Below are 23,346 nucleotides of genomic sequence, written 5' to 3' on the forward strand. Positions count from 1 at the left end.
GGAAAAAACTGAAAGAAAGGAATGGAAAGAGCAGTAACATTTACTTCTCTATCAAGTTGTGATGCAAACAAGGTAATGTTTCAGGATCAGGATAGCCATCTCTTGAGCCATGAGAGTACTAGAATCTGTAGCCCTGTTACATTGTCTGTCTTAAAATTTGAACTTTGAATCCCTGTTGCATCTGTGCTGGGCTTTTATGTGGCTCCACCTTCTGAATTTTTGAGTCTGTGCTTCCCAGTTTTGGAGCATGCTGGATCAGTCACACCTCACTGGTATCTGGAACACTTCAAACTCTCTTTGACTTCTAGAGGATCATTTTGAAGCAGAGATGCTATATACAAATACAGCACAGATGCATGTTGGTTCTCAGAACTATCTTTTAAAGCTAGGGAAGGGGCAGCTTAAGGGGGAAAGAGCACAAAACATAGAAAGATCTGGTGGATACCCCATCCCTGTAACAACCACCTCACATTTGCTGATCCCCAAGCCTCTGAAATCTTCTTATACCCTGTAGTAACTCATGTTCCAGCCATACACTCCCCCATTTCATTAACCTTTCTCACTCCTGGGACAAATGCATCTACTAGCCTCCAACCCCAATTGCCAAGATCTTCAAGATCCACTGTAGCAGATTTTCTAAAATCTTTACACCTGTGCATGTGTAAACCTTTTCATTTCTGGAACCCTCTATATTGCTGCAAGAATCCAGTGCCTCACATGCTTATAAAATGAATGATGTTAAGCTATATCTTTTTAGGGTATCTTATTTAAGTCTCTGAATGTTTTGGATTTTCTACAAGGAATGTATGTATCTGATCTCAACTGCATCCTTGATATAAAATGTAATCTTAAGTACCATGTATACTCGTTCATAAACCGAATTTTTTTTAGTAAAAAAGGGAAGTACCAGAGAAGGGAGTCAGATTATGAATGGGTACAGAAAGGGAGAGGTGGGACAGAGCCCCTCCCCCCAACAAAGAGGGCAAGGAGAGGCAGCACAGCCAACAGAGCCAGAAGGGAAGAGATGGGGCCAGAGTCTCTCCATTTCTGGCCCCGCTGCTCTCCCCCTAGTCTCCAAAGCAGCTGCGTGACTGGCAGGCTGCAGATGTGCCGCTCGGCCCCGCCCCCCAGAGCAGGCTATGGTCGCACCGCCCGGCCCGCTGGAGCATGCTGCAGCTGTGCCGCCTGGTCCGGCCTGCTGGAACATGCTGCAGCTGCACCGCCCAGTCTGGTCTGCCACGCTGCTGAGCCTGACAGAGCAGCTCCAGTGAGCCAAGAGACATCCTCCCCAGCTAAGGTGAGAAGGGATGGGGTGGGGAGAGTGTGGGGGTCCCAGGCTAGGGGTGGGGTCATGTGGGGGGGTGGTCACAGGGGTTACTCCCCTGACTCCCAGCTCTGTGCGCGCGTGCACACACACCCCCAAAATAAGTTTCCCCACTAGTTGTTGTCCCAGCCTGTCAGTGTAAGCAGCTGGTGCACCAGGACACTTTGTTTACTTAGGTTTTACCTCTGTGCATGCAGCTGTTCAAGGTAAACAAACCATCTCAGCCCACCAGCGGCTTATCCTAATAGTCCAGGAGCCAAAGTTTGCTGACCCCTGAATTATAGGGTCTGCTTATGAACGGGTTATAAAAAATTTCCATTTTTACTTATCCATCTTGTGGGGGGAGTTGGCTTATAAACGAACCGGCTTATGATTGAGTATATATTTTTATTATTAGAGGTAGCACCACCTTTTAGTACGGTTGTATGACACTTCCTCTTATAAGACCCTGTTTTCAGTTGCTTATACTTTGAAAAACTTTTAGCCATTTGGACTAAAGTTTTCCATGCCAAGTGTCTGGGTCAGCTTGAATTTATTTTGGAAAATTTCAGATAAAATGGTTAAGGAATTTCCAAGAATGAGGCTAGGGGAAATTGCATTGCTGTGTCCATATTTAAAAAAAAAAAATCTTGACCTTTTGGACATGTCTGGTGCCCCCATACTTTGACGTAGGGACTTAATTTGGCAAGGGGATGTCAAAGAGATGACTACTTCTGTCCCTTGAAAATTTGTGGAAATTTGGACTAGCTTACGAACCTATGAAAAATTGCAATTCACACAGTCTCAGCAGAGACTTCGTTGATTTTTAGCAGTTAAATCTCTGAAGATTCTGTACTCTCTAAGCCTACATGAGCCTCTCACTACTCCTAGTGCTGCCCAACCTCACATATGCCATCCCTACAGAGCAACTGAGGACTCTGCATCCCCTCACGGCTCCTACATGTCATTGATATTCACATGTGCCATCCTCATACAGCGACTGTGCATGCTCCAGCCAAGGGCTATGGGGACAAGAATACTTACCCTGTAATGAATGCTCCCAGTTTCTGTGGGCCACGGTGGGGCCGGGCACCAGAACTGAAAGCAGAGACTCTATATTTCCTGTACTCTCAATGATCCCATGCTGGCACTTAAGCATCATGTCTGAGGAGGAAATGGTGTGATTCAACTGCAAAGGGGACGAAGGAGAGAAGGGTGAGACAAGGAGTCTGGGACTGGAGTTTGGGGAGAGAAACTGTGACCAGAAGTTGGTGGGGAGGCTGTAGTGGAGGAGTGAGGAGTAGTCTGGGATTGCTTGGGCAGCGAAGCTGGGACTAAGAGCTGGGGGTGGAGAATGGGACTGGTTGGGCAAGGACTATGGGTTTGGAAGCCAGATGGTGGGAGTCTGGATCTGTCTGCTTGAGGATGAAGACTGGGACTGGAAGCTAGGAGGAGACTTTGACTGTGAGCAAGTGTCATGGATATAGGTTGGAAGGTTTTTGTTTTTGTTTTTTAAATGAAGAAAAAAACCACTATTGCTGCAAGTTTTGTCTGCTTTGGTAAACATGCACGTAAGCTTGAAACTTTTGAAGTACACTGTCCTTCGAAACTGCATGCATGCTGCCTATATGCTAGTGTCCCACTATCTCAGGGCATATGAAGGGGCATAACCCCAACCACCACTCTCCTCTTCTTGACCGTCATTAGCAACAATCTAGAAATGATGTCCATTGCTTCACTGTTAATCCTCTTCTTTTCTTCCCCTTGGGAAAGCTTTGCTTTTTCATTAAAATAGTTAATTATTATTCAAAACAGTGTTAGTTTTCCTCTGTTGGGTGTTTACATTTTCTTTAGGTTCCATTGAGTTTCCTCAGCACTGATGTGGGTGCTCGTGTACTGGCAGAAAGTAAGACAGTAGGCTTCAAACAATGCCTCTCGTGAGAATTTAACATCTCTCATGGAGAACCACACAGGATGTCTTTGGTTTAAGAAACGGGCACCTTTCAGATTGGTGCTCAATTCATAAATCCATTTCTACTCACCTTTGTTACACCCAGGAGAGCTGACTCAGACTAACTCCTTAGAGGAGGCCATGTGAGTATCTGTCTTAGGAGCAGAAATGCCAGCGGAATCTGGTCTGAGATCCTGGTCGCACTCAGCTGAGTCTGAATCTAGAAGTGTGTTCTGATCCTGAAGACACTTTGGCATAGTTTGATCTGATTTATGCTTTGCAGCCCCCAGTGTCAAAGATGAGGCATCTTCACATATCCTGTTAACCTCACAGTCCCATTCGCAGGAGCTCAGAACTGTGAACGTGAAGGGATTGACTCCTCTTCCAGCTGCTGCCTCAGGTTCTGTGTTGAATTTTTGAGGCAGACCTATAGAGTCTTCAGAAAACTGATGTCACTTGGTAGCTGGGCCCTTTAAAGAGAGCTAGACTCAACCCACCTGTGACACAATTTGCTTGCCTCTCCAGGTGGAGAAAATGGATAATGGCAGGTGACAGGCCTTTTGGGGAAGAGGTAAGAAAAGGCCCATGTAAGTCCTCTTCCCCCCCCCCCCCCCAAAAAAAAAAGTGGGGAGAGACAGACGTCTCCAGAGGATGATGGGAAAGTGGACACAGGAGGGCTAGAAGAAGATCCTTCAAATCTAAGTCACCCAAGTGCCCCTCTCTAGAGGAGTGGGCTTACCTAGTTTCCCACATGACTGAGGCACTCAAACTTACAGTAATGGAGAGTGAGACCCTCATGATATTCCTCCTCCAGAGATGGCTCCCTTTCAGTTCACCTTTCTATCATAAAGATAGTCAAGACAGATTGTGCTGATCTACATGCTTCTACAACAATCCCAAGGTCATTTAGGAAACTATACAAGCTGGAATTCTCCTTCTGTAAGATCTGTGATTTTCAACTGAAAATGGGCCAAACCATTTCTTCTCACAGCTTGCCCTCAAATCCGGTGTCTCCCTTAAGAATCCATTTGAAAGGAAAGTGAAGAACTCTGTCAGATACACCTAGAAGTTAGGTTGCCCAGATTTATAGGACAGTTGACATCTTTACATTGGTTCTAACCCAAGAAATGGACCAGTAGATTTTTTTTTTTTTGAGAGTTCTATTATTATTTTCTGCTTTAAGATTCTCTCTCTCCTCTCCATTGTCTACACATGCATTAGGCAGCTGGTTTGGTCTTGAACCTAAAATCAGTACTTCAAAGCAGGAGAGTCTCATTGTGTAGGACTGAAACTTATGTTTCTCTAATTTGGCTCTTCAGATGATAAGAAAGCCCAAGTGTATTTAAACTAAAATATGTGTGAGGATATATATATCATATTTGATTTACTTGCATGAAAGATGCCTTCTGTTGCTGTATCAATCTCATTTGGACTTTTTTCTCTTACCTCCTTAATCTCACACTCCACCTCCCTTTTTTTATTTTTTTTTTTTTATTTTTATTTTTTAGCCCTTCTTGGGTCTCCAGCTGGTGGAATCCAGAATTCAATTGGCTCTGTTGGAACAGGCCAGCAGAGTACTCCTTCATTAAGTAATCCTAATCCGATTGACCCCAGCTCCATGCAGCGAGCCTATGCTGCTCTTGGACTACCATATGGCAACCAGCCACAGACACAGTTGCAGCCGCAGGTACAAGGCCAACAACCAGCACAGCCTCAAGCTCACCAGCAAATGAGGACCATAAATCCACTAGGTAGGTGAAGAAAATAGCAATAGAAATGTGTTCTGTAATAATAAATTTAATTGCAGCCTAATCCAGAAAATGAGGAAAGTTCAGGCATACCGATATGCATATAGATAATGACTTTTTTGTTTAGATTGAGTAATGAAACAAAATTTTATCTTTAAGCATACGTTCATTCAATCTGTTAAAAAAGTAGGCAGTTCAGTTTATGCCAGATATAGCTAATGATAGCTACTTTCAGAAAAGTATGATTAGCAGTTAAACAAACATATCACAGATTTTGTTGTTGCTCATAGTGCTGTTTGTATTTAGGCATAATTCCTTATGGATTTTATCTTGTTTACTAAAGCATGTAAATCACTCATATTAAGATTGTTCCGCTTCAGCAGATACTGGATAGACTGAGTCAATATGATGGATAAATTGTCAGCACTCTTATGTTCTCTCTTGTGGTTATATAAGCTCATCTCAGATCTCATGACTTTAGAATTTTAACTGTCAGTTTTATAATGAAAACAAGTGTGCCAAAAATTATAGTATTTCTGATTTCCGTCGATGAGTAGTTTATTTCAGGAAACGCCACAGGAATTAGATGTTCGTGCACACGTGTATCCCCGATATAACAAAAAAAAAGTTTATTTCTCATTTCTTAACAAAGATCAAAATGCCATTTATGTGACATTTATTATCAAAATTCTGAAGTAATACCTAAGGAACCTTCTATACCAGTTTTGTTTCATTTTTTCCCAAAGGAGCTAACCAGATGAACCTTTCTGCAGGAGGGATAACAACAGACCAGCAAGCTAGTTTAATCTCAGAAACTGCTCTTCCAACATCCCTGGGGACAACGAAGTAATGCACGCATTTTATATTCTTGCTATTTTAAAGATTTGTTTTCATAGAGTGTAAGTTTTTAAATGAAGAATATGCGTTGTGCAATATGATTTTATCGTCGTATCTTCTGTTGTAACAATTAATGTTGCTCTTTGGCCACACACTTTCCCACCCCCATTGCCATTTCAAACCTGCACAGCTCCCAGCACAATTTTTCTTCAAACTTTTGACTTGAAACTGCATTTCTAAAAGTAGAATATTTTATTCTTTTATGTACTTGTTCCATATACTTAACAGCTATGACTCTGTATCTCATAGATTCCTTGTCTTTTCATCTTTGTTCCAATATCTCACAACACCTAAACAGTTTTAAAAGAATTAAATTAATGAGCCTCTTGACAATGGCAAGTAGCATCAGTGAAACCTCTGAAGCGGTAGCTGTTTCCTTTTCTGCCCTCAAATTCCATGATTTCATTGCTTTTTATATTGCAGTTTGATGGCTTCAGTTTCATTTTAAAATCTTTGTAACTGTGGCTGTCAGTGAAGAAAATTGTTTGTTTTAAAAATAATTCTTCTATTTCATATATGAAATGGGCAGTTGTGTTCCACACTATAACATTCCCTTGTTTATCTTTCATTTCAGTCCGCTAATGAATGATGGCACAAATTCTGGCAATGTTGGAAACCTCAGCTCATTGCCAACAGCTGCACCTCCTTCCAGTACGGGGGTAAGGAAAGCATGGCATGAACATGTCACTCAAGACCTACGCAATCACTTAGTCCATAAACTGTAAGTATTTACCATGATGGGAGACTTTTTCCTAAATTTTTACATTCCTTGATTAGTAACTTGCTGTATGGAAGTGTCTGAGTTGGGAAATTGTGGAAACCACATGAGTAGATTTTGATGTTACCAACTGAAATATCATTAATTAATGAAGTTTCATGTATTCATCAAAGCAGCAAAGAGTCCTGTGGCACCTTATAGACTAACAGATGTTTTGGAGCATGAGCTTTCGTGGGTGAATACCCACTTTGTCGGATGCATGTAGTGGAAATTTCCAGGGGCAGGTATATATATGCAAGCAAGAAGCAGGCTAGAGATAATGAGATTCACCCACGAAAGCTCATGCTCCAAAACATCTGTTAGTCTACAAGGTGCCACAGGACTCTTTGCTGCTTTTACAGATCCAGACTAACACGGCTACCCCTCTGATACTCATCAAACCAGTGGCTCAAGACATTGGTAATGGGATTATTATAGCAACTGAAAAGTGAGCACCTGGTAGTTGAAGGCCTACATGATTTTGTGGTCTGGGTTCAGTTCATGTTGGAGAAATGTACACACCATAAAAACCACCATCACAGTTTGCACTGATGGGTGCCCTGCAGGAAATCTCAGCAGATGGCCCTTAGAGATTGAGCTACCTTCTTAACCCTATTATCTCTCCAGCTCAGGTTTCGGGTTCTGAGGACAGTGCTAGCAAATATCTATTGCCTCCGCCCTTGCTGTATCTGTGTTGTAAATAAAAGACTTCATTCACTTTCATTGACAGTCTAAATGCATTTCACCATTACTAAATTCACTTAAATAATTGTGAGGGAGCAGTTGGACAGTGTCTCTCTCTCTCTCAAATAGTGTTAATGTATGTTGTGTATACAAGTTTAACAATTGTAAAGAATTATAAATGTACATTTAAAGAGATGGATTTTATGTTTTTTTCCCTGTAGTGTCCAAGCCATCTTTCCCACTCCTGACCCAGCAGCACTGAAGGATCGCCGCATGGAGAACTTGGTGGCTTATGCCAGGAAAGTGGAAGGGGATATGTATGAATCTGCTAACAGTAGGGTGTGTTACCTCATTGCAGACATTCACTGCACTTCAGTGAATTGTTCATATTTTAAATCTGACATGTACAATGAAACCTGCTAAAAACCTTTCTTTTCATTTCACTACACGGCAGAAAATCTCCCAGTGCTTTCAGTGTATATTACCTTGTTTTATAGCAGAAAACCTAACAAGCTCAACTGCATAGGTGGTTTTTGCAGTCCCTATTATCATACCCCATTCATCCACCAAACCAGGTCATTATTGGGAGGATCTTCCTATCTGCAGAGAGGAATCAGGCCCTCTAAATCAGGGTTTCTCAACCTATGGGTGAAGACCCAAAATTAGGTTGCCAGAATGTTTCAGGGGTCACATGACAGCTCCTGTGGCTCCTATCCCACAGGGCTGGCTATACTCGCTTTCCTGTGCTGAGTTTTGCAACCTCTGGGGTCCCAGCACCACTCAGATTTGGCCCAGCCATCATCATGATGGGGTCCAGGTAGGCCAAATTTGAATGAGTGGCGCTGCAACCCCATGAGCCAGGTGATAACTCCACCAACAAAAGTTTGGTCCAGTTGGGGGCAGAACCAAACCTGAGCAGTGCTGCAACCCCAGAGGTTGCAACACCTGAAGTGGAGAGCCAAGCCCAGCCAACTCCACAGCATAGGAGCTGCAGGAGCCTCCACTTTGTGGGGTGAGTTCTGGGTAGGACTCAACCCTCCCCCCAGAGGGCAGGATCTGACTGAAACCACCCCAGGGCATGATCATAACCAGGATGAGGTGAGTGGGACAGCAGAGACCTGGGGTGACTTAGGCCAGCCCCATACTGCAGGGCTTGGGGAGGAAGTGCTACCTCCACCCCGACTCATCTCAGTGAGCCATCGAGCCTCTCTAGGTTGTACGAGGTGGAACCAAAAAATTGGGGTAATGTGACCACACCACCACCACATTCCTCCTCTGATAGGGGGCACAGCTATGCTTACTTGCCCCAGGCGTTAAAATGTCCAGTTACTGGCTCTGCCCTAGGGCCTCCACCCCCAGACTATTTACTAGGTTGCGACAGGCCATAAACATTTACAAATGGGTTTTGAACCCAAAAAGATTGAAAACCAGTGCTCTAAATAAATGTAAGAGCATAAAAACTTCCTATCTATCTCAAAGTAGTGCTAAAATGTTCCAGTATTCTCTTTCAAGAATTGTGGAAATGGATCCTCGCTCTTTGGATGTCTCCCTCTAGCAAACTAGTTGAGAAGCTTCCACAAGCCATATGTGCTGGGACCACTCCCTCTACTTTAATTTTTGGGTGTAGGCCCAACTGCACTTCAGTTTCTTGGGACTGCTTGAACGTGCATTGGGCTTTGAGTGCGCAGCTCAGCATCCTTGATGGTTCCCTGGCTGGCTTTGTCCTTCCTTTTCCCTTTCGTTTTGACCTCTTATTTGTAAATAATAATTTTTAAGGGCTTTTCTCTGTACATGCCATTGAAGACATTCTGTTGAATCCTAGCCCTGTTAGGCTGCTTACCCTTCCCCTGTTTTTAGCCTTGTTAGAATTTCTGAGGGAGCATTGACTCAACCACCATCATGGCTGAGGTGGCTAAGAAAACTAGCTTTAATCTGTGTGCTTCATAAGATGCTGTGACATCAGTTACCAATACTTATCTGTGGTGCCTGGAAGAAGGTCATAACAAGGACTTCAGTCTTCCTCACTTTCTCTGAACCCATAAAAATCTGGATAGTTTTTGGAGGTGGGGGAACTCAGTCTGGTCGACCTGAGGTACTGAGCATCTGGTTTCAATGTTGGGCATGGGGTGAAAGCCACTTATTCAGGCCTGCCAGAGCAGTATAAATGTGTCCAGCAATGGCAACCATCAATGAGAAATCTTACCAGACTGGGATCCCTAAGCCCATGCCTAAGGAGAAAGATGCTAAACAGCTGGTTTTCCTGGAACATGACCCATGTTGTTGCTGCTGCTGCTGCTGCTGTTTCTCAGCTGCACTCCAGTTGAGAATTGCCAGCTCCCAGGCAGTAATAGCAAAGTATGGACTCCCTATCTGGGATGAAAAAATGCACTTCTTGGATCAGCTCCCTGAAGTGTAGAAGTGTCAGGACAAATGACCTGCACCTAACCTGGTTACCTGTTGTCAACCAGTTTAGGTGCCACTGGGTCCCACTTGAGCTACATGATTGGCCAAACCAGCCCAGTTGGCCGAGGTCATCAACAGATGTGCTTTTAAGACCACTGGCAGCAGAAGGGCACTGGCTGCTCAAAGCATTTGCCCACAGCTTCAATAGCTCTTGTGCCTGCTTGTTCCCAGCCTTGCCTCACTCCAAGTATACTCTACTCGAACATCTGATGGGCTCTGACCCTTGGTTCTGTTGCCTGAGCTCTGACTCCAGCTGTGACTTTGGGCTCCAATTCCTGACTACCAACTCTTGCTCTAACCACTAGGAATGGCTGCCCACATCCTAGTTTCTGACAAGATCCAATGCAAGTCTTGTGGCAGATCGTGTCCAGACACACACTGTGGACATCCATCTAATGCTTCTGCCAGATCAGTGCAATGGCAGGGTTCTGATGCTTTTCTTAGCCAAAGAGCCACTGGTCAGACACACATGGAAGACTTTCCATTTGAGAATCCTGATGTCTTTTAGAATAGAGGAAGAAAATGAAGGATTCCCAGGCAAACAGAAATCCACTAATTTCTTCCCAACCTTTGGGCCAGATGTTGACTCAGAGGCACTTTTTTTTTTTCAGGCGGTGGTCCAAGCATTCTTATGAGAGGTCCCATTGGGGAATTCATCTGCTGCATTTAGTTCCGGTAAAAAAAAGTTAAAAGGGACTCTGTATAGTCCTCCTTATGGATTTTTACCTTTCTCCTCTGAGGACCATCCATTCTACTCTGTGACAACAGAAGTAGAATAATGTGATGAGTCCTAAGAACAGATCATGCCATCCTATTCCACTCTGGCATTACTCCCCCATCTTCTCTGCCACACATTCTTTTTCAGGAATTATCATGAAAGTGCTATGGGAACCATAGAGTGGGTCCCTCACCCATACGGGGGAAACGGGCTCTACACCAGTTATTTTCTGATACCCAAAAGAGCGAAATGATTGTACCTCCCATAATGGATCTGAGGTAAAACATTGCAAAAGCTGAAGTTCCATATGTTGTCATTAGTCTCTATTGTACCTTTAAGTCCATAGGATTGGTTTGCGGTTCTGTACTTGAAGGATGCCCACTTCCCCTTCTCTATCCATCCAGCTCCTGGGAAGAATCTACAGATTTAGAGACAAGGAGGATTTGGGGAACCACTGCCACTACTCAACAGTGTTGTTTGAGTTACTTTGATTTCTGTAGAAAGCCACAAGTCTCTGCCTGCCTATGGTGGCTGTTTTCTTCAGACATTTAAGACTACCCTTATTTAGATGCTTGGCTTATGAAAAAAGTTTTTGCCTATTCAGAAAGTCCTCCAGCCCCTGTGACTTCTCAGGCTATAAGATTTACTTTCAACTCACAAGAGAGAGAGTTAATTGGAACCCCGAGAGAATCCTTGAAGATTTTTCTCTCCAGAGGACAGATTCCATACCATGAGTATTATCTGAGATCACAGTGTTGGCAAAGCATATAATTCTTCCTTGTGACAGTTGGGCACATGGCTTTTTGCATCTAGGTGATATTTTATGTCAGTCTGTGTCTGAGATCTGTGCAGGGCTATCTGCAAAAAGTATCATCCCTATCTTGACATATGCATAGCTCAAGAGGAATCAAGACTTGGTGCTGTAGTGGACTATGGAGGAATATCTTGTCAGGAAGTTTCCTTGTCACCTCCTTTGCAAACTGATGCAACCCTCTCCCCTTCCCCAATACACTCTGTGCCCAAACTGTGTCTTGAAGACCCCTAACTCCATCTCCCTCAGCCATATGGAATTGGGAAAGGAGAAGCTGCCAGGACAGAGCCAGACTGAGACTCAAGATGGCAGGCATAAGTTCAGAAGCAGTTTAAACATACTTTCTGATATAGATGTGATCACGCTATGCATTTTACAATGACTCTGAGCATTCTTTTTACTCCGCTGGCTGACTTGACTGCTCAAGTTCCTTCCTTCAGTCATTTCCTTTCATCCTCCCTTCACGTACCTTTCATGCTCTTACCCTTTTCCTTTGTTTCTCTTTCTAGCTAATCCCCTTCTGTCATCTCTTCTCACATGCTCTTTCATTTTTATATAAAAAATAAAAAAAAAAAGCAAAAACGCACCCAAAATTTTAAAATATACAAAATAAACAGGGCTGTCAAGTGATTAAAAAAAGTTATCGCAATTAATCGTATGATTTAAAAAAAGTTTATCATGCTATTAATAGAATACCATTTATTTAAATATTTTTGATGTTTTCTACATTTTCAAATATATTGATTTAATTACAACACAATCCAAAGTGTACATTTATTTGTATTAAATGTTTGCATTGTAAAAAACAAAAGAAATAGTATTTTTCAATTCACCTAACACAAGTACTGTAGTGCAGTATCTTTATCGTGAAAGTTGAACTTACAAATGTAGAATTATGTATGAAAAAACCCTGCATTCAAAAATAAAACTGTATAAAACTTTAGCGCCTACAAGTCCATTCAGTCCTACTTCTTGTTCAGTCAATTGGTAAGACAAACAAGTTTGTTTACATTTATGGGACATAATACTGCCCGCTTCTTAATTATAGTGTCACCTGAAAGTGAGAACAGGCGTTTGCGTGACACTATTGTAGCTGGCATCGCAAAGTATCTACATGTCAGATGCATTAAAGATTCATATGTCCCCTGATGCTTCGACCACCATTCCAGAGGACATGCATCCATGCTGATGACGAGTTCTGCTCAAAATGATCCAAAGCAGTACGGACCGATGCATGTTCATTTTCATCATCTGAGTCAGATGCCACCAGGAGGTTGATTTTCTTTTTTGGTGGTTTGGGTTCTGTAGTTTCTGCATCAGTGTGTTGCTCTTTTAAAACTTCTGAAAACGTGCTCCACACCTTATCCTATTCAGATTTTGGAAGGCACTTCAGATTCTTAAATCTTGGGTAGAGTGCTGTAGCTGTCTTAAAAATTTCACACTGGAAATTTGCAGTGAAAGTGTTCTTAAAGTGAACATGTGCTGGGTCATCATCCGAGACTGCTGTAACATGAAATATATGGCAGAATATGGTTAAAACAGAGCAGGAGGCATACAGTTCTCCACCAAGGAGTTCAGTTACAAATTTAATTAACGTGTTATTTTTTTAACAAGCATCATCAGCATGGAAACATGCCTTCTGGAACGATGGCCGAAACATGAAGAGGAATATGAATTTTTAGCATATCTGGCATGTAAATATCTTGCGACGCCAGCTACAGCTGTGCCATGTAAACACCTGTCTCACTTTCAGGTGACATTGTAATTAAGAAGTGTGGGCAGCATTATCTCCCGTAAATGTAAACAAACTTGTTTCTCTTAGAGATTAGCTGAACAGGAAGTAGGACTGAGTAGACTTGTAGGCTCTAAAGATTTACATTGTTTTGGTTTTGAGTGCAGTTATGTAACAAAAAATACATTTGTAAGTTGCACTTCTGTGATAAAGACATTGCACTATAGTACTTGTATGAGGTGAATTAAAAATACTGTTTTTTACCATTTTTACTGTGCAAATATTTGTAATAAAAAATAATATACAATGAGCACTGTACACTTTGTATTCTGTGTTGTAATTGAAATATATTATAAAATATAGAAAAACATCAAAAATATTTAAATTTCAGTTTGTATTCTGTTTAACAGTGCGATTAATCGCAATTAATTTTTTTAACCGTGATTAATTTTTTTGAGTTCATCACACAAGTTAACTGCGATTTAATCCACAGCCCTAAAAAAAAAAAAAAGTCATGAAACTAATATGGATATCTGCAAACCAATACTCTGTTCACTCTGCTTGTGTGTTATATCCCTTTCTCCCACCCTTTTTGTCTTCTCTATTTAGAACATAAGTTCTTTCATGTAAGGGTGATCTTACTCTGTACTGTGACTAGAACAGGGGGGCCCCAGTCACTGCTTCTTGAATACCAATAATATCGGTAGTAATATTCAGACATCTTTTGAATGGGCTGGCATGTCCATCTTGGTAATGACACTCTTCAAGGCTTGTGGGCTCCATAGGGCACGATGATACATATCAAATGAGTCTAAGATTTATTCATTTAGCCTATGAGGCTTTCTCCCTGTCACCAGTTTCAAATTATTTATTCATTAATTGTGTTGTGTTAATGTAAAAAATAATATGTGAGAAAGATGGTCTTTTCCCCGAAAAGCTTACTCTTTATTAAACCTGCCCATGCCACAATGCTGTATTACACTAACCAGCATGGAGGATGTATAGCTCATCAGCCTTGACAAGAAACTGCATTGATTTTTGAAGTGTAGTATTCACCACCAAATTCTACTGTGGCACTCTGTCTGCCAGGAGAGGACAATGAGTCAGCAGACTTTGAGCTGAATGTACACTCGGCAGCCCTAAGAGGCTCTCAGGGATTCATTCCTGCATTCTCTTTTGTGTAAAAGGGTATACCCCAGTTAGATAGTTTTATCATCAATGAAAATGCCTTATGTAGGTTCTGTTCCAGGGGGAGCAAGATCCATCTTCTCTGAATAACACTTCTCTTGGATTGGAGTCCAGAATATTTTTGTGAATTCTCTCCGTTCTCAGTAATTTTGAAGGCTATCTGGAAAGTCAGAACAGGGCGAGCATGCAATTAAATGGCCCCAGCTTGGGCACTGGCAATTTCATTTCCCCGGTGTCCTGGAACTGATGTCAGAACCAGAAAACTTGCTTCACAGTTTACCAGACTTCTCGTCTGTGAATCAGGGCAGAATTTTGCACCTGGATTAGAAATCTTTCAGTCTCATCACTTAGCTTCTGGGTTGCTGGGGCACAGAAGAACAGAAGATTCTGTTGGAAACGAGGAATTCTTGATCAGGGAAACCTACTTGATGAAGTGGAAGAGATTCTCTAAGGCATCACAGAGGAGCATAGACTCAAGACAGTCATCCACACCTTGAATTTTGGATAATCTCCATCAAACAGCCATATTGCCATTTCAGTTGGTACAAGATGGGCCTTTGAATAACACTGCAATTTATGGCAAAAATGAAATGTTTTAGATGAATCATGAGAGCCCTTCCATCTTTTTGCCTGAGGGTTCTTCTCTATTCCCTAGAAAGGTGCAGGGCATTAGTTTTGTTTTCACAAAACACAGGCAGTTCTGCAAGTTAGATTCAATCATTCTTAATACTAAGCAAAAAAAAAAAAAGGAAATGGAACCTCTGAAGTGCAGTATTTGACACTAGGTGAGAGCAATCATATCATAAAATTACAAAAAATCCAAAAAACTCTCCAGGAACCATGAGCACTACGTTCCTTGCAGTCTATGCAACTGTCATGCATCTGTGAACACAAAATCATCTAATGTTACAAGCAGGGTAACAATATGTTCATTTGTTGACTCATTCGACACCCTTAACAAAGTGGATGTTTTCTCATCTGCAGATGCAGTGTTTGGTTGCCTGATCCCCTAGGTTGCTGTTTCTCACTAATTCTTTAAATTCCCTCCCTTCCCTTGCCTCTCTGATGCTTCCCAGTAGTGACTCTGGATTGGTAGATTAGTTGTGTGTATGAAAAAGACAGTTTTATTCTTTTCTTATAACTTGATCTTTTCATAACAGACTAAGATACATCTGCCTTTCTTCTGCAGATCTTTGCAGATGAGCAGCTCTTATCTTTAGTGACTGTGGATGGGTGTGTTATGAAAATACCAACTTTTAAATAAGAATAAAAAATGTCCCACTGGAGAGTAAATTGTATCTTCATATTGCTTTCTCTGCCAAAAAGTGGCAGGCATCCTACAACAGTCCTTTTCATAAAAACCTATATATAATGATTTACAGGGGCCTATTCTTTGGTAGGCAGACAAGATGGACAGTCAGTCTGTAAACTAAACTTCCCTTCTTGTGTTTTTTTCCAAAAGCTTCACTGTTACTCTCCACTTAAGAATTACAAGGAATCTCATCTCCATATAGTATTTGTGACAAGAAATGTAATTCTTGTTCAAATAGGCAGCTCTTTTATCTGCAAGAGAATGTAAATGAGACACTATTCAGGTGAATTAGTTTTACCATGTATTTTTGTATTTTTTTTGTAATACTGAATATTATCTTTCTCCTTCATAGGATGAATACTATCATTTATTAGCAGAGAAAATCTATAAGATACAAAAGGAACTAGAAGAGAAACGGAGGTCTCGTTTACATAAACAAGGGATCTTGGGTAACCAGTCAGCCTTACAGACCCCAGGGGCTCAGCCACCTGGTATCCCACAGGTGGCTGCTGCCATGGGCCAGGCACAGCCCGTGAGACCTCCCAGTAAGTACTTGCATATGGATTAGATGAGTAGGGACTGGGGAGATGGAAGAAGAGAGTGGGAGAGTTTTTTACATTTTGTTTGTTGAATTTAACTATTTCTGCTGTGCAGTGTCAAGGTTGGCTAAAGTGTCATTGTGCTTTTATACTATTTCTGAATTTAAAAGAAAACGACTTTTTTTCTTTGACCATTCTTTTGATTCTGTTACAGATGGGCCTATGTCCATGCCAAATGTGCCTATGAGTCGTATGCAGGTCTCTCAAGGTATTTAACTTTTTTCCTTCAGTACATTGCTTTGTTGATTCAAAACATAGCTTTTCTAGATTGCTTTTCTTCTGCGTTTTCCTTTCATATTGTTTATAACTTTAGGGGGAAAGATGTGTGTGTGTGAGACTCACTCCCCCTTCCTTGTTTTATTTTTCATATTCACCATAACAAAGTGTAATACTTTCTGGAGTAACTCACGACCATGAGTGCCAACCTCAGGGCAGACTTTCAAGAAGCAGGATGAAAACCTCAAACTGTTTGTATAATTAGATTTCACCAGACCAGTAACAATTGTGAACTCCTAACACACTGTAACAGTCTGAGCATGGAGTCATTGATAGTCTCTTTAGGCATTCCATTTTATCTTGCCACCCAGGCAAGCTTGACTTTTTGATAAATGGTCCCTTTACACCAAAAATCACAACAATATTCAGATTATTCGCAGTCCCAAAGGACTGGTCACTTATCCCAAGTAAGTTGTATTCAATCTCAAACCAAAGACAGAGCTTGTAGCCAGCCAGTCCTGTAACAAACAAAAAGGTTTATTAACTAAGAAGACGAATTATTTATCAGGCTAAAGCAGATAAACATACACACAAATGAGGTACAATCTTAAATTCAAAAAGTAATAGAAGCTTCATTAATAAGCAAGCTATTATGTCCTTTAGGGCTAACCCAAGCCTAGCAGCTTGGGGATCTCTTGCTTATATTTAGGAGTCTATGCCCCTAAGAGTCCAGATAGCAAAAAGATACTAGGATCTCCTTAACAGGTATCTTTATTCCCTTCCACTGGCATTCAAGCTGTGATGGGACACAGGCTTGTGGGGAAGCAGTCAACAGTTTTTTGTCCACAATGGCTCATCTGGTGTGTGTAGACCTTCCTTTGTTGGGGAGCAGATAACACTTCTTGTGGTAAACTAGGATTTCACACATGTTAATGCTTCTCTCCTGACTGTGGGGAATTTACAGTCTTAGCAAACACTTTTACAGTAACAAAGCAAATATATAAATATTAATATGTAACATGGGATACAGATATAAGTAGGATTAATACATGCAGCATCCTATAGTCATTCCACAGTCTAAACACAAACATGTTATTCAATTCTAATACCTGTTTTAATAGTACTAACACACAGGTAAGCCAGACTGGTTTCCAGCTGTGCATTTGTCAGTGTTCAGTGAGTCTTAAGGGCCTTGGCATGAGCTGGCATCTGGACTGCCAGCATCACACACTTTACCAGGCTTTATCACAGTGTTATCTCAAGGGCTAGCAAGATGTGTCCAATGGTTTCTCCACAACAGGGATAATGTCTGCATAGGGTTAGAGAGTAATTGAGCACCTGTGAGAAAGGAAGAGAATCAGCAGAGTACCCTCACTTAATTTATCTATCAGTGTGAAATGTGCTAAATCATTTTCGTTTTCAGTTCTTCTTTGTCAGATAATCTTGTTAGCCCAGAAAATACTTGTAAACTGGGAATTTTCTCATTAATTGGTTAATCCCATGCACATTCTAGAGGAATGCAGTAGCCTTGCTCCAGCTGCTTTTTCTTGAAGTACTGAAAGTTGAGATGTTTCATCTTCCTAAGTAGTAGTTCAGGTTTTATCTGCTTCATGAATTAATGTTTGTTATGGAATCTAGTCAGCTGAAACCTGTATTGCAGCCCTTTGGAGCTATGATGTGGTGCTCTCTGTTTAATGACACATCTAGCATTTTATTTATTTTGGGTAGGAAAAGAAAAGTTCTTTGAACAGGCACATGTATACTGTAAATATTATTGAGCGTATGATAAATGTATGCCTGTTACCAATGTATGGTTTGTGGGGTGTGTTTTTGAGGAGGAGAATGGTGGGGAGAGGGACTGCTACCTTTGTTTTGGTTTATACTTTGACTTGTCTTAGGGCAATGTGCTTGCCTTCAATGTGTCCTTTATATGGCTTACTTTGAGAATTACTTACAGTGAAACCTGAATAAGAGACAACCCTTTTTATGCAACTCCTGTCTTATGTACCCCTCCCTGCAAATTTTCCTAAAAGTATTGAGTATAGTGCTCCTTTGCTTTTAAAGAGCATCACCTCCATTTGTTTGCCTCTTGGGTGGTTGTTTAAGACAAGTTTCAATGTTGATTTTCCCTAAACTTTTCTCCCTGTTCAGTATGTCTTTGTTAGTGACCATTTTGCAGTAAGGAACAGTATTGACTTTTTTAATATGAAGAATGGTTGTTGCTCTTCTGACAGCTCGAGGCAGAATTGTAATCAATTGCATATAATTACACACCTCACTTGCTCTCCGACAGTGTGTTGGGGCAATGCTTTTTACCATAACTGATCTGAATTATGATACTGTAGGCTGGTGACTGTACTATATGTAAGTGCTTGATGACTTCCTAATGAGCTGTTTTGGGGGTGCATTTTGCAGGAATGAATCAGTTTAACCCCATGTCCCTAGGGAATGTACAGATGCCACAGGCACCCATGGGACCCCGTGCAGCTTCTCCAATGAACCATCCTGTACAAATGAACAATATGAGCTCTGTTCCAGCGGTTTGTATTTGCTTTCCTCAAGTTCTTATTATAGCTTAATTCCACTTAAGAATTTCCTTAGTTTTTATAACAAAGATGCTCTGAGAAAAGCCATATTCATCCTAGTGTGGAAAATTCATGTGTCTGCTAATAGAATGTCAGGATTGGAAGGGACCTCAGGAGATCATCTAGTCCAAGCCCATGCTCAAAGCAGGACCAATCCCCAGACAGGTTTTTGTCCCAGATCCTTAAATGGCCCCCTCCGGAGACTGAACTCACAACCCTAGCTGTAGCAGGCCAATGCTCAAACCACTGAGCTGTCCCCCCCAGTTTATTTGAATTTCATGTTAATTAGCTTCAGGGGAATTTCTTTCATCTTTGCTATCCTACAGTTCTTGTTTATTTTCAAGGTTTAAATTTGACATATAGAACATAAATACTTAAGATGGGAGGAGGACATCAGTGGTATAACAGTAACTAGTGTTTTCTGGGAGAAAGAAGCTTGGTACTTCCCAGTACTATAGCCATCCGGTGTATAAATCCCTGGGACCATTTAAAACCTTGATTTCATTTTTTTTCCAGAAAATTAAGAGTTCCAGCATATTACTCTTCTGTATTAGCCCAAAGAACAGAATTATAGAATTTAGCATTCTGAATATAGCTTTAGTATTTTTTCCACTTTGAGTAGCTCGTTAAATGTTGTGAGGCAATGCTGACATCATACATGTGTACAAAACTCCCTTTGATTTATGAGGTCAATATTTTTGCTCAGACCTTATGGCTAATTGTCTAGTTTGTTTTTCCTTTATGGCTAGCCAATTAATTTCTTTCTACACAACTAATTTATTTAATAACTGATATTTTTGTTTTTAAATACTAGATGGCAATGTCTCCTTCACGAATGCCTCAGCCACAAAACATGATGGGAGCACATTCCAGTACTATGATGGGTCAGGCTCCTACCCAAAACCAGTTCCTCCCTCAGAATCAGTTCCCATCATCAAGTGGGGCTCTGAACGTGAACAATGTAGGCATGGGTCAATCGACAGCCCAGACAGGAGTTTCACAGGTAGAATTCATTTTCTGAAGTATGGATTATCTTAGTCTAATTTAATGGGCGGCCACACTTAGCCCCCAACAACAGAAGTTAATTTATGATGTATGATTGTGCTATTTTCAGTGCTCACCCCGGTGTATCTGAGTCATCCATATGCTCCTATTTTTTTTCTTTGTATGCAGACTTTATTTCAAATGTCAAATTATGGACTGCAAAAAAATATGTAATCAAAGCAGCCCTCTTAGAATTATTTTTTAAATTAGTTACATCTGAATGGGAAACTGTTGTCTATCACCAGTTGTCTTCCATGTTACTACAGAAATTCAGTCAAATTATTTGTTCAGTAGCTGAACACTTCTGCATGTGGCTTTTTAAAAAATAAAAACATCCGCCCTCCTGGAGAAAGTCTTGAATCCATGATGGATAGAAAAACAGTATCCCTCCAAAAGGTATTTATAAGGCAATATAAAAGCATTTTAACAATGACATTTTACTACTTATAATTCATTCATATTTCTTTAGATTGTTTTATTTAGATTTATACAAATACTTGTATGAAGATTTTAAATAGAAATCAGATGAAGGCATATTAGCACTGTCTGCTCTCCCTGATTCTCCCTCCACCCATTCTAGTTTGTCTGATGCAGCATTTAGTAAAATATATAATCTTAAAACATATGCATATACACCATGTCATTTATATTGTACTATTTCAATTTTATAATGTTGCTGAACTTTGAAATGTGGATCCACAATCTTTTTTGAATATCCAAAATAGTCAAGTCAGGGTAAAAACAGTTACATTTTCAGGTGTATTGTGTATAGTAAACACAAGGGATACAATTCTGAGATGCCCTCCTGATGAATGTAGCTCAGTAGGTGCAGCCTAGGTTGTGGGGAGCTTTAAGCCACTTTGTGTCCTCTGAATCCTTGCCCCTACCCAGCCCATGGCACAACTTAGCTCTTGAATGGCTGCCTATGGGGAGTGCTATCTGGGTTCCATCTCCTTTATGCTAATAGAACAATATAAAAGGAACAAAAGCTATTGAAAATTATTGGTGATTTTATGTGGTCAGAATCTGTGCATTTGAGATAGCAACCCTGTGTTTATTGTAAATAAACAAAATATTAAAAATGTATGGTGATCTAAACTGCTACTCTTGTAAGGCATTTAATGCTCTTGCAATGTCCAAGTAAATATGACTCAATTTTGGAGCAGCATCGATACATTAAGAACTCTCTTTTTATAGCAGGGGCAGGTTCCCAGTGCTGCTATTCCGAACTCCATGAATATGCTTGGACCACAGAATGGTCAGCTATCGTGTCCACCAGTGACCCAGCCACCTCTACATCAAACTGCACCTCCTGTATCCAGTGCAGCTGGCAAGCCACCTATCCAACACCAAACTCCACCTGGAATGACTCCTCCTCAGCCAGCAGCACCTACTCAGCCATCCACACCAGTCTCATCTTCAGGACAGACTCCTACACCAACACCTGGCTCTGTTCCAAATGCAACACAGACACAGAGCACACCTACAGGACAAACTGCAGCACAGGCTCAAGTTACACCACAACCTCAGACTCCAGTACAACCCCAGTCTGTGCCAACCCCACAACCATCTCAGCAACAACCAACATCTGTGCAGGCACAACCTCCTGGCACTCCAGTAAGTATCAGCTAGTTTATTCGATCCAAATGGAACAGAAACCTAAATATTCAATAATGAACTTTCCCCTGTATAGTACTGTGCCATAGAATTACAGATTGCAGAATCCTTATGCCATAGCAACAGTAGCTTCTGTTTTGTCTTGAAAGATATATTTTAGAATATATATATTTATATATTTTGATCCATATGCAATATATATTTATATATTTTGATCCATATGCAAACAAAATGCATTCATCCAAATGTTCTCAGCAGTCATGTTAGTTGTGATTTCAAATAGTAGGATTAAAAATACTACAGAATGTTTCTACAGCTGTGCGTGGGAAGCTTGTACATAATCTATCTGTGCTATGTTTGGCTCTAGTCAGGATGATTAGTCTTTCACCTTCATGATCATTAAATTCACACACGGTTTTTAAAGATGGGTAGAAAGAGACTGCATGGTAATCAGTGTGTACTATCCACCGTACAGTTGCTTTATCAACAGAAGATGCTAATGCATCAGATGATAAACTCATTCCCTGACTTTACTCTGTATAACTCGAGATCTATGTTCTGGTATCCAGAGTTTGGTTTTAGTGAGTATCAGACCCAGGAGTGGTATTATTTCAGGTGATCCTTTTGTGTATAATTTTGTACTATTCCTCTTAGCAAGAAAAATTAATATTTCTATATATTTCCTCAATGTTCTGATTTTTGTACCTTTTTACATCAGCTATCCCAGGCAGCAGCTAGTATTGATAACAGGGTGCCCACCCCCGGCTCAGTTGCCAGTGCTGATATCAACTCCCAGCAACTCGGACCTGATGCACCAATGCTAGAAAGCAAACCAGAGGTTAAAAATGAAGAAGCTGAGCCAGAGCCTTGTGAAACACAAGTGGAACCTAAGACTGAGGTAAGTGAAATTCCTTCACAGTTAAATAGCGCAACAATATATAGGAGCTAAAATACGATAAGTGTGAATCAGTGAGCCAAGCTGACAAGGGAAAATATTAATAGAAAACTCTGATTTTCACTCTGCTGGAAGCCCTGTGTATCATGCTTTATTGTATATCAGGCTATTGATAGAATTTGTAGTTTGAGACATTATATGTGTAGTTTCATCTCATCTTTTCCTTTCTTAAGCTGGAGGAGGATTTACAAGGATCTTGCCAAGTGAAAGAAGAAATAGATGTGGCAGAGCCAAAACAGGAGCCAATGGAGGTAGAAGAAAAGAAACTTGATATCAAGGTAGAACCTAAAGAGGAAGAAGAGGGTGGTACTAATGGCACCACTTCACAATCTACATCACCATCTCAGCCCCGTAAAAAGAGTACGTATATAGAAATGGGGAGTCCTTGCTATAATTTTTTTTCGTTTTCTGTCTCTTTCAATCTTTAAGCCAACCAGAAGATCCCTCTATTTGCACGAATGCACTAACACCACAAATGGGGGGCTGAGACAGTGAGTTAATGTGCTAGCCTTTTTCCTCTTGAAAAGCAGGACTCTTATCTTTTCTTGGATCACAAGTGAAAAGTAAGGTTTCGATGTCATCCTGATTTCCACTTAACATTAGTGTCAATGATAACATCAGTTTGGCTTTTTCACAATAACCAGACTCTGTGCAGAAGGGCCAAAGCCAGGATAATTAGGGATTGGTTTCAGTTCAGGACCGAAGTGAATTGTAGCTTAATTACGTAGGTAGGTGTTGTATGCATGTATCTGACTTTGGCCAGTGC

At 40.9% G+C, this 23,346-nt stretch overlaps 1 protein-coding gene across 6 annotated transcripts in view; it reads left to right on the forward strand.

Moving 5' to 3' along the window:
- Positions 1-23,346, forward strand: part of CREBBP (CREB binding lysine acetyltransferase) — a 203,366-nt gene that overhangs the window by 115,807 nt on the left and 64,213 nt on the right. For 5 of the 6 annotated variants that reach the window (XM_032781632.2, XM_032781629.2, XM_075069380.1 and 2 more), the window contains 11 exons: positions 4,763-5,005; positions 5,749-5,848; positions 6,474-6,620; positions 7,562-7,679; positions 15,917-16,109; positions 16,318-16,371; positions 18,795-18,919; positions 19,779-19,967; positions 21,206-21,625; positions 22,344-22,523; positions 22,754-22,940. In XM_032781632.2, coding sequence (XP_032637523.1) covers positions 4,763-5,005; positions 5,749-5,848; positions 6,474-6,620; positions 7,562-7,679; positions 15,917-16,109; positions 16,318-16,371; positions 18,795-18,919; positions 19,779-19,967; positions 21,206-21,625; positions 22,344-22,523; positions 22,754-22,940 — 1,956 coding nt within the window. The remainder of the gene's footprint in view (positions 1-4,762; positions 5,006-5,748; positions 5,849-6,473; positions 6,621-7,561; positions 7,680-15,916; positions 16,110-16,317; positions 16,372-18,794; positions 18,920-19,778; positions 19,968-21,205; positions 21,626-22,343; positions 22,524-22,753; positions 22,941-23,346) is intronic. The other variant, XM_032781631.2, reaches the window with a different exon arrangement.

The sequence above is a fragment of the Chelonoidis abingdonii genome, chromosome 9 (genome assembly GCF_003597395.2).
Source record: "Chelonoidis abingdonii isolate Lonesome George chromosome 9, CheloAbing_2.0, whole genome shotgun sequence".
NCBI classification, from domain to species: domain Eukaryota; kingdom Metazoa; phylum Chordata; order Testudines; family Testudinidae; genus Chelonoidis; species Chelonoidis abingdonii.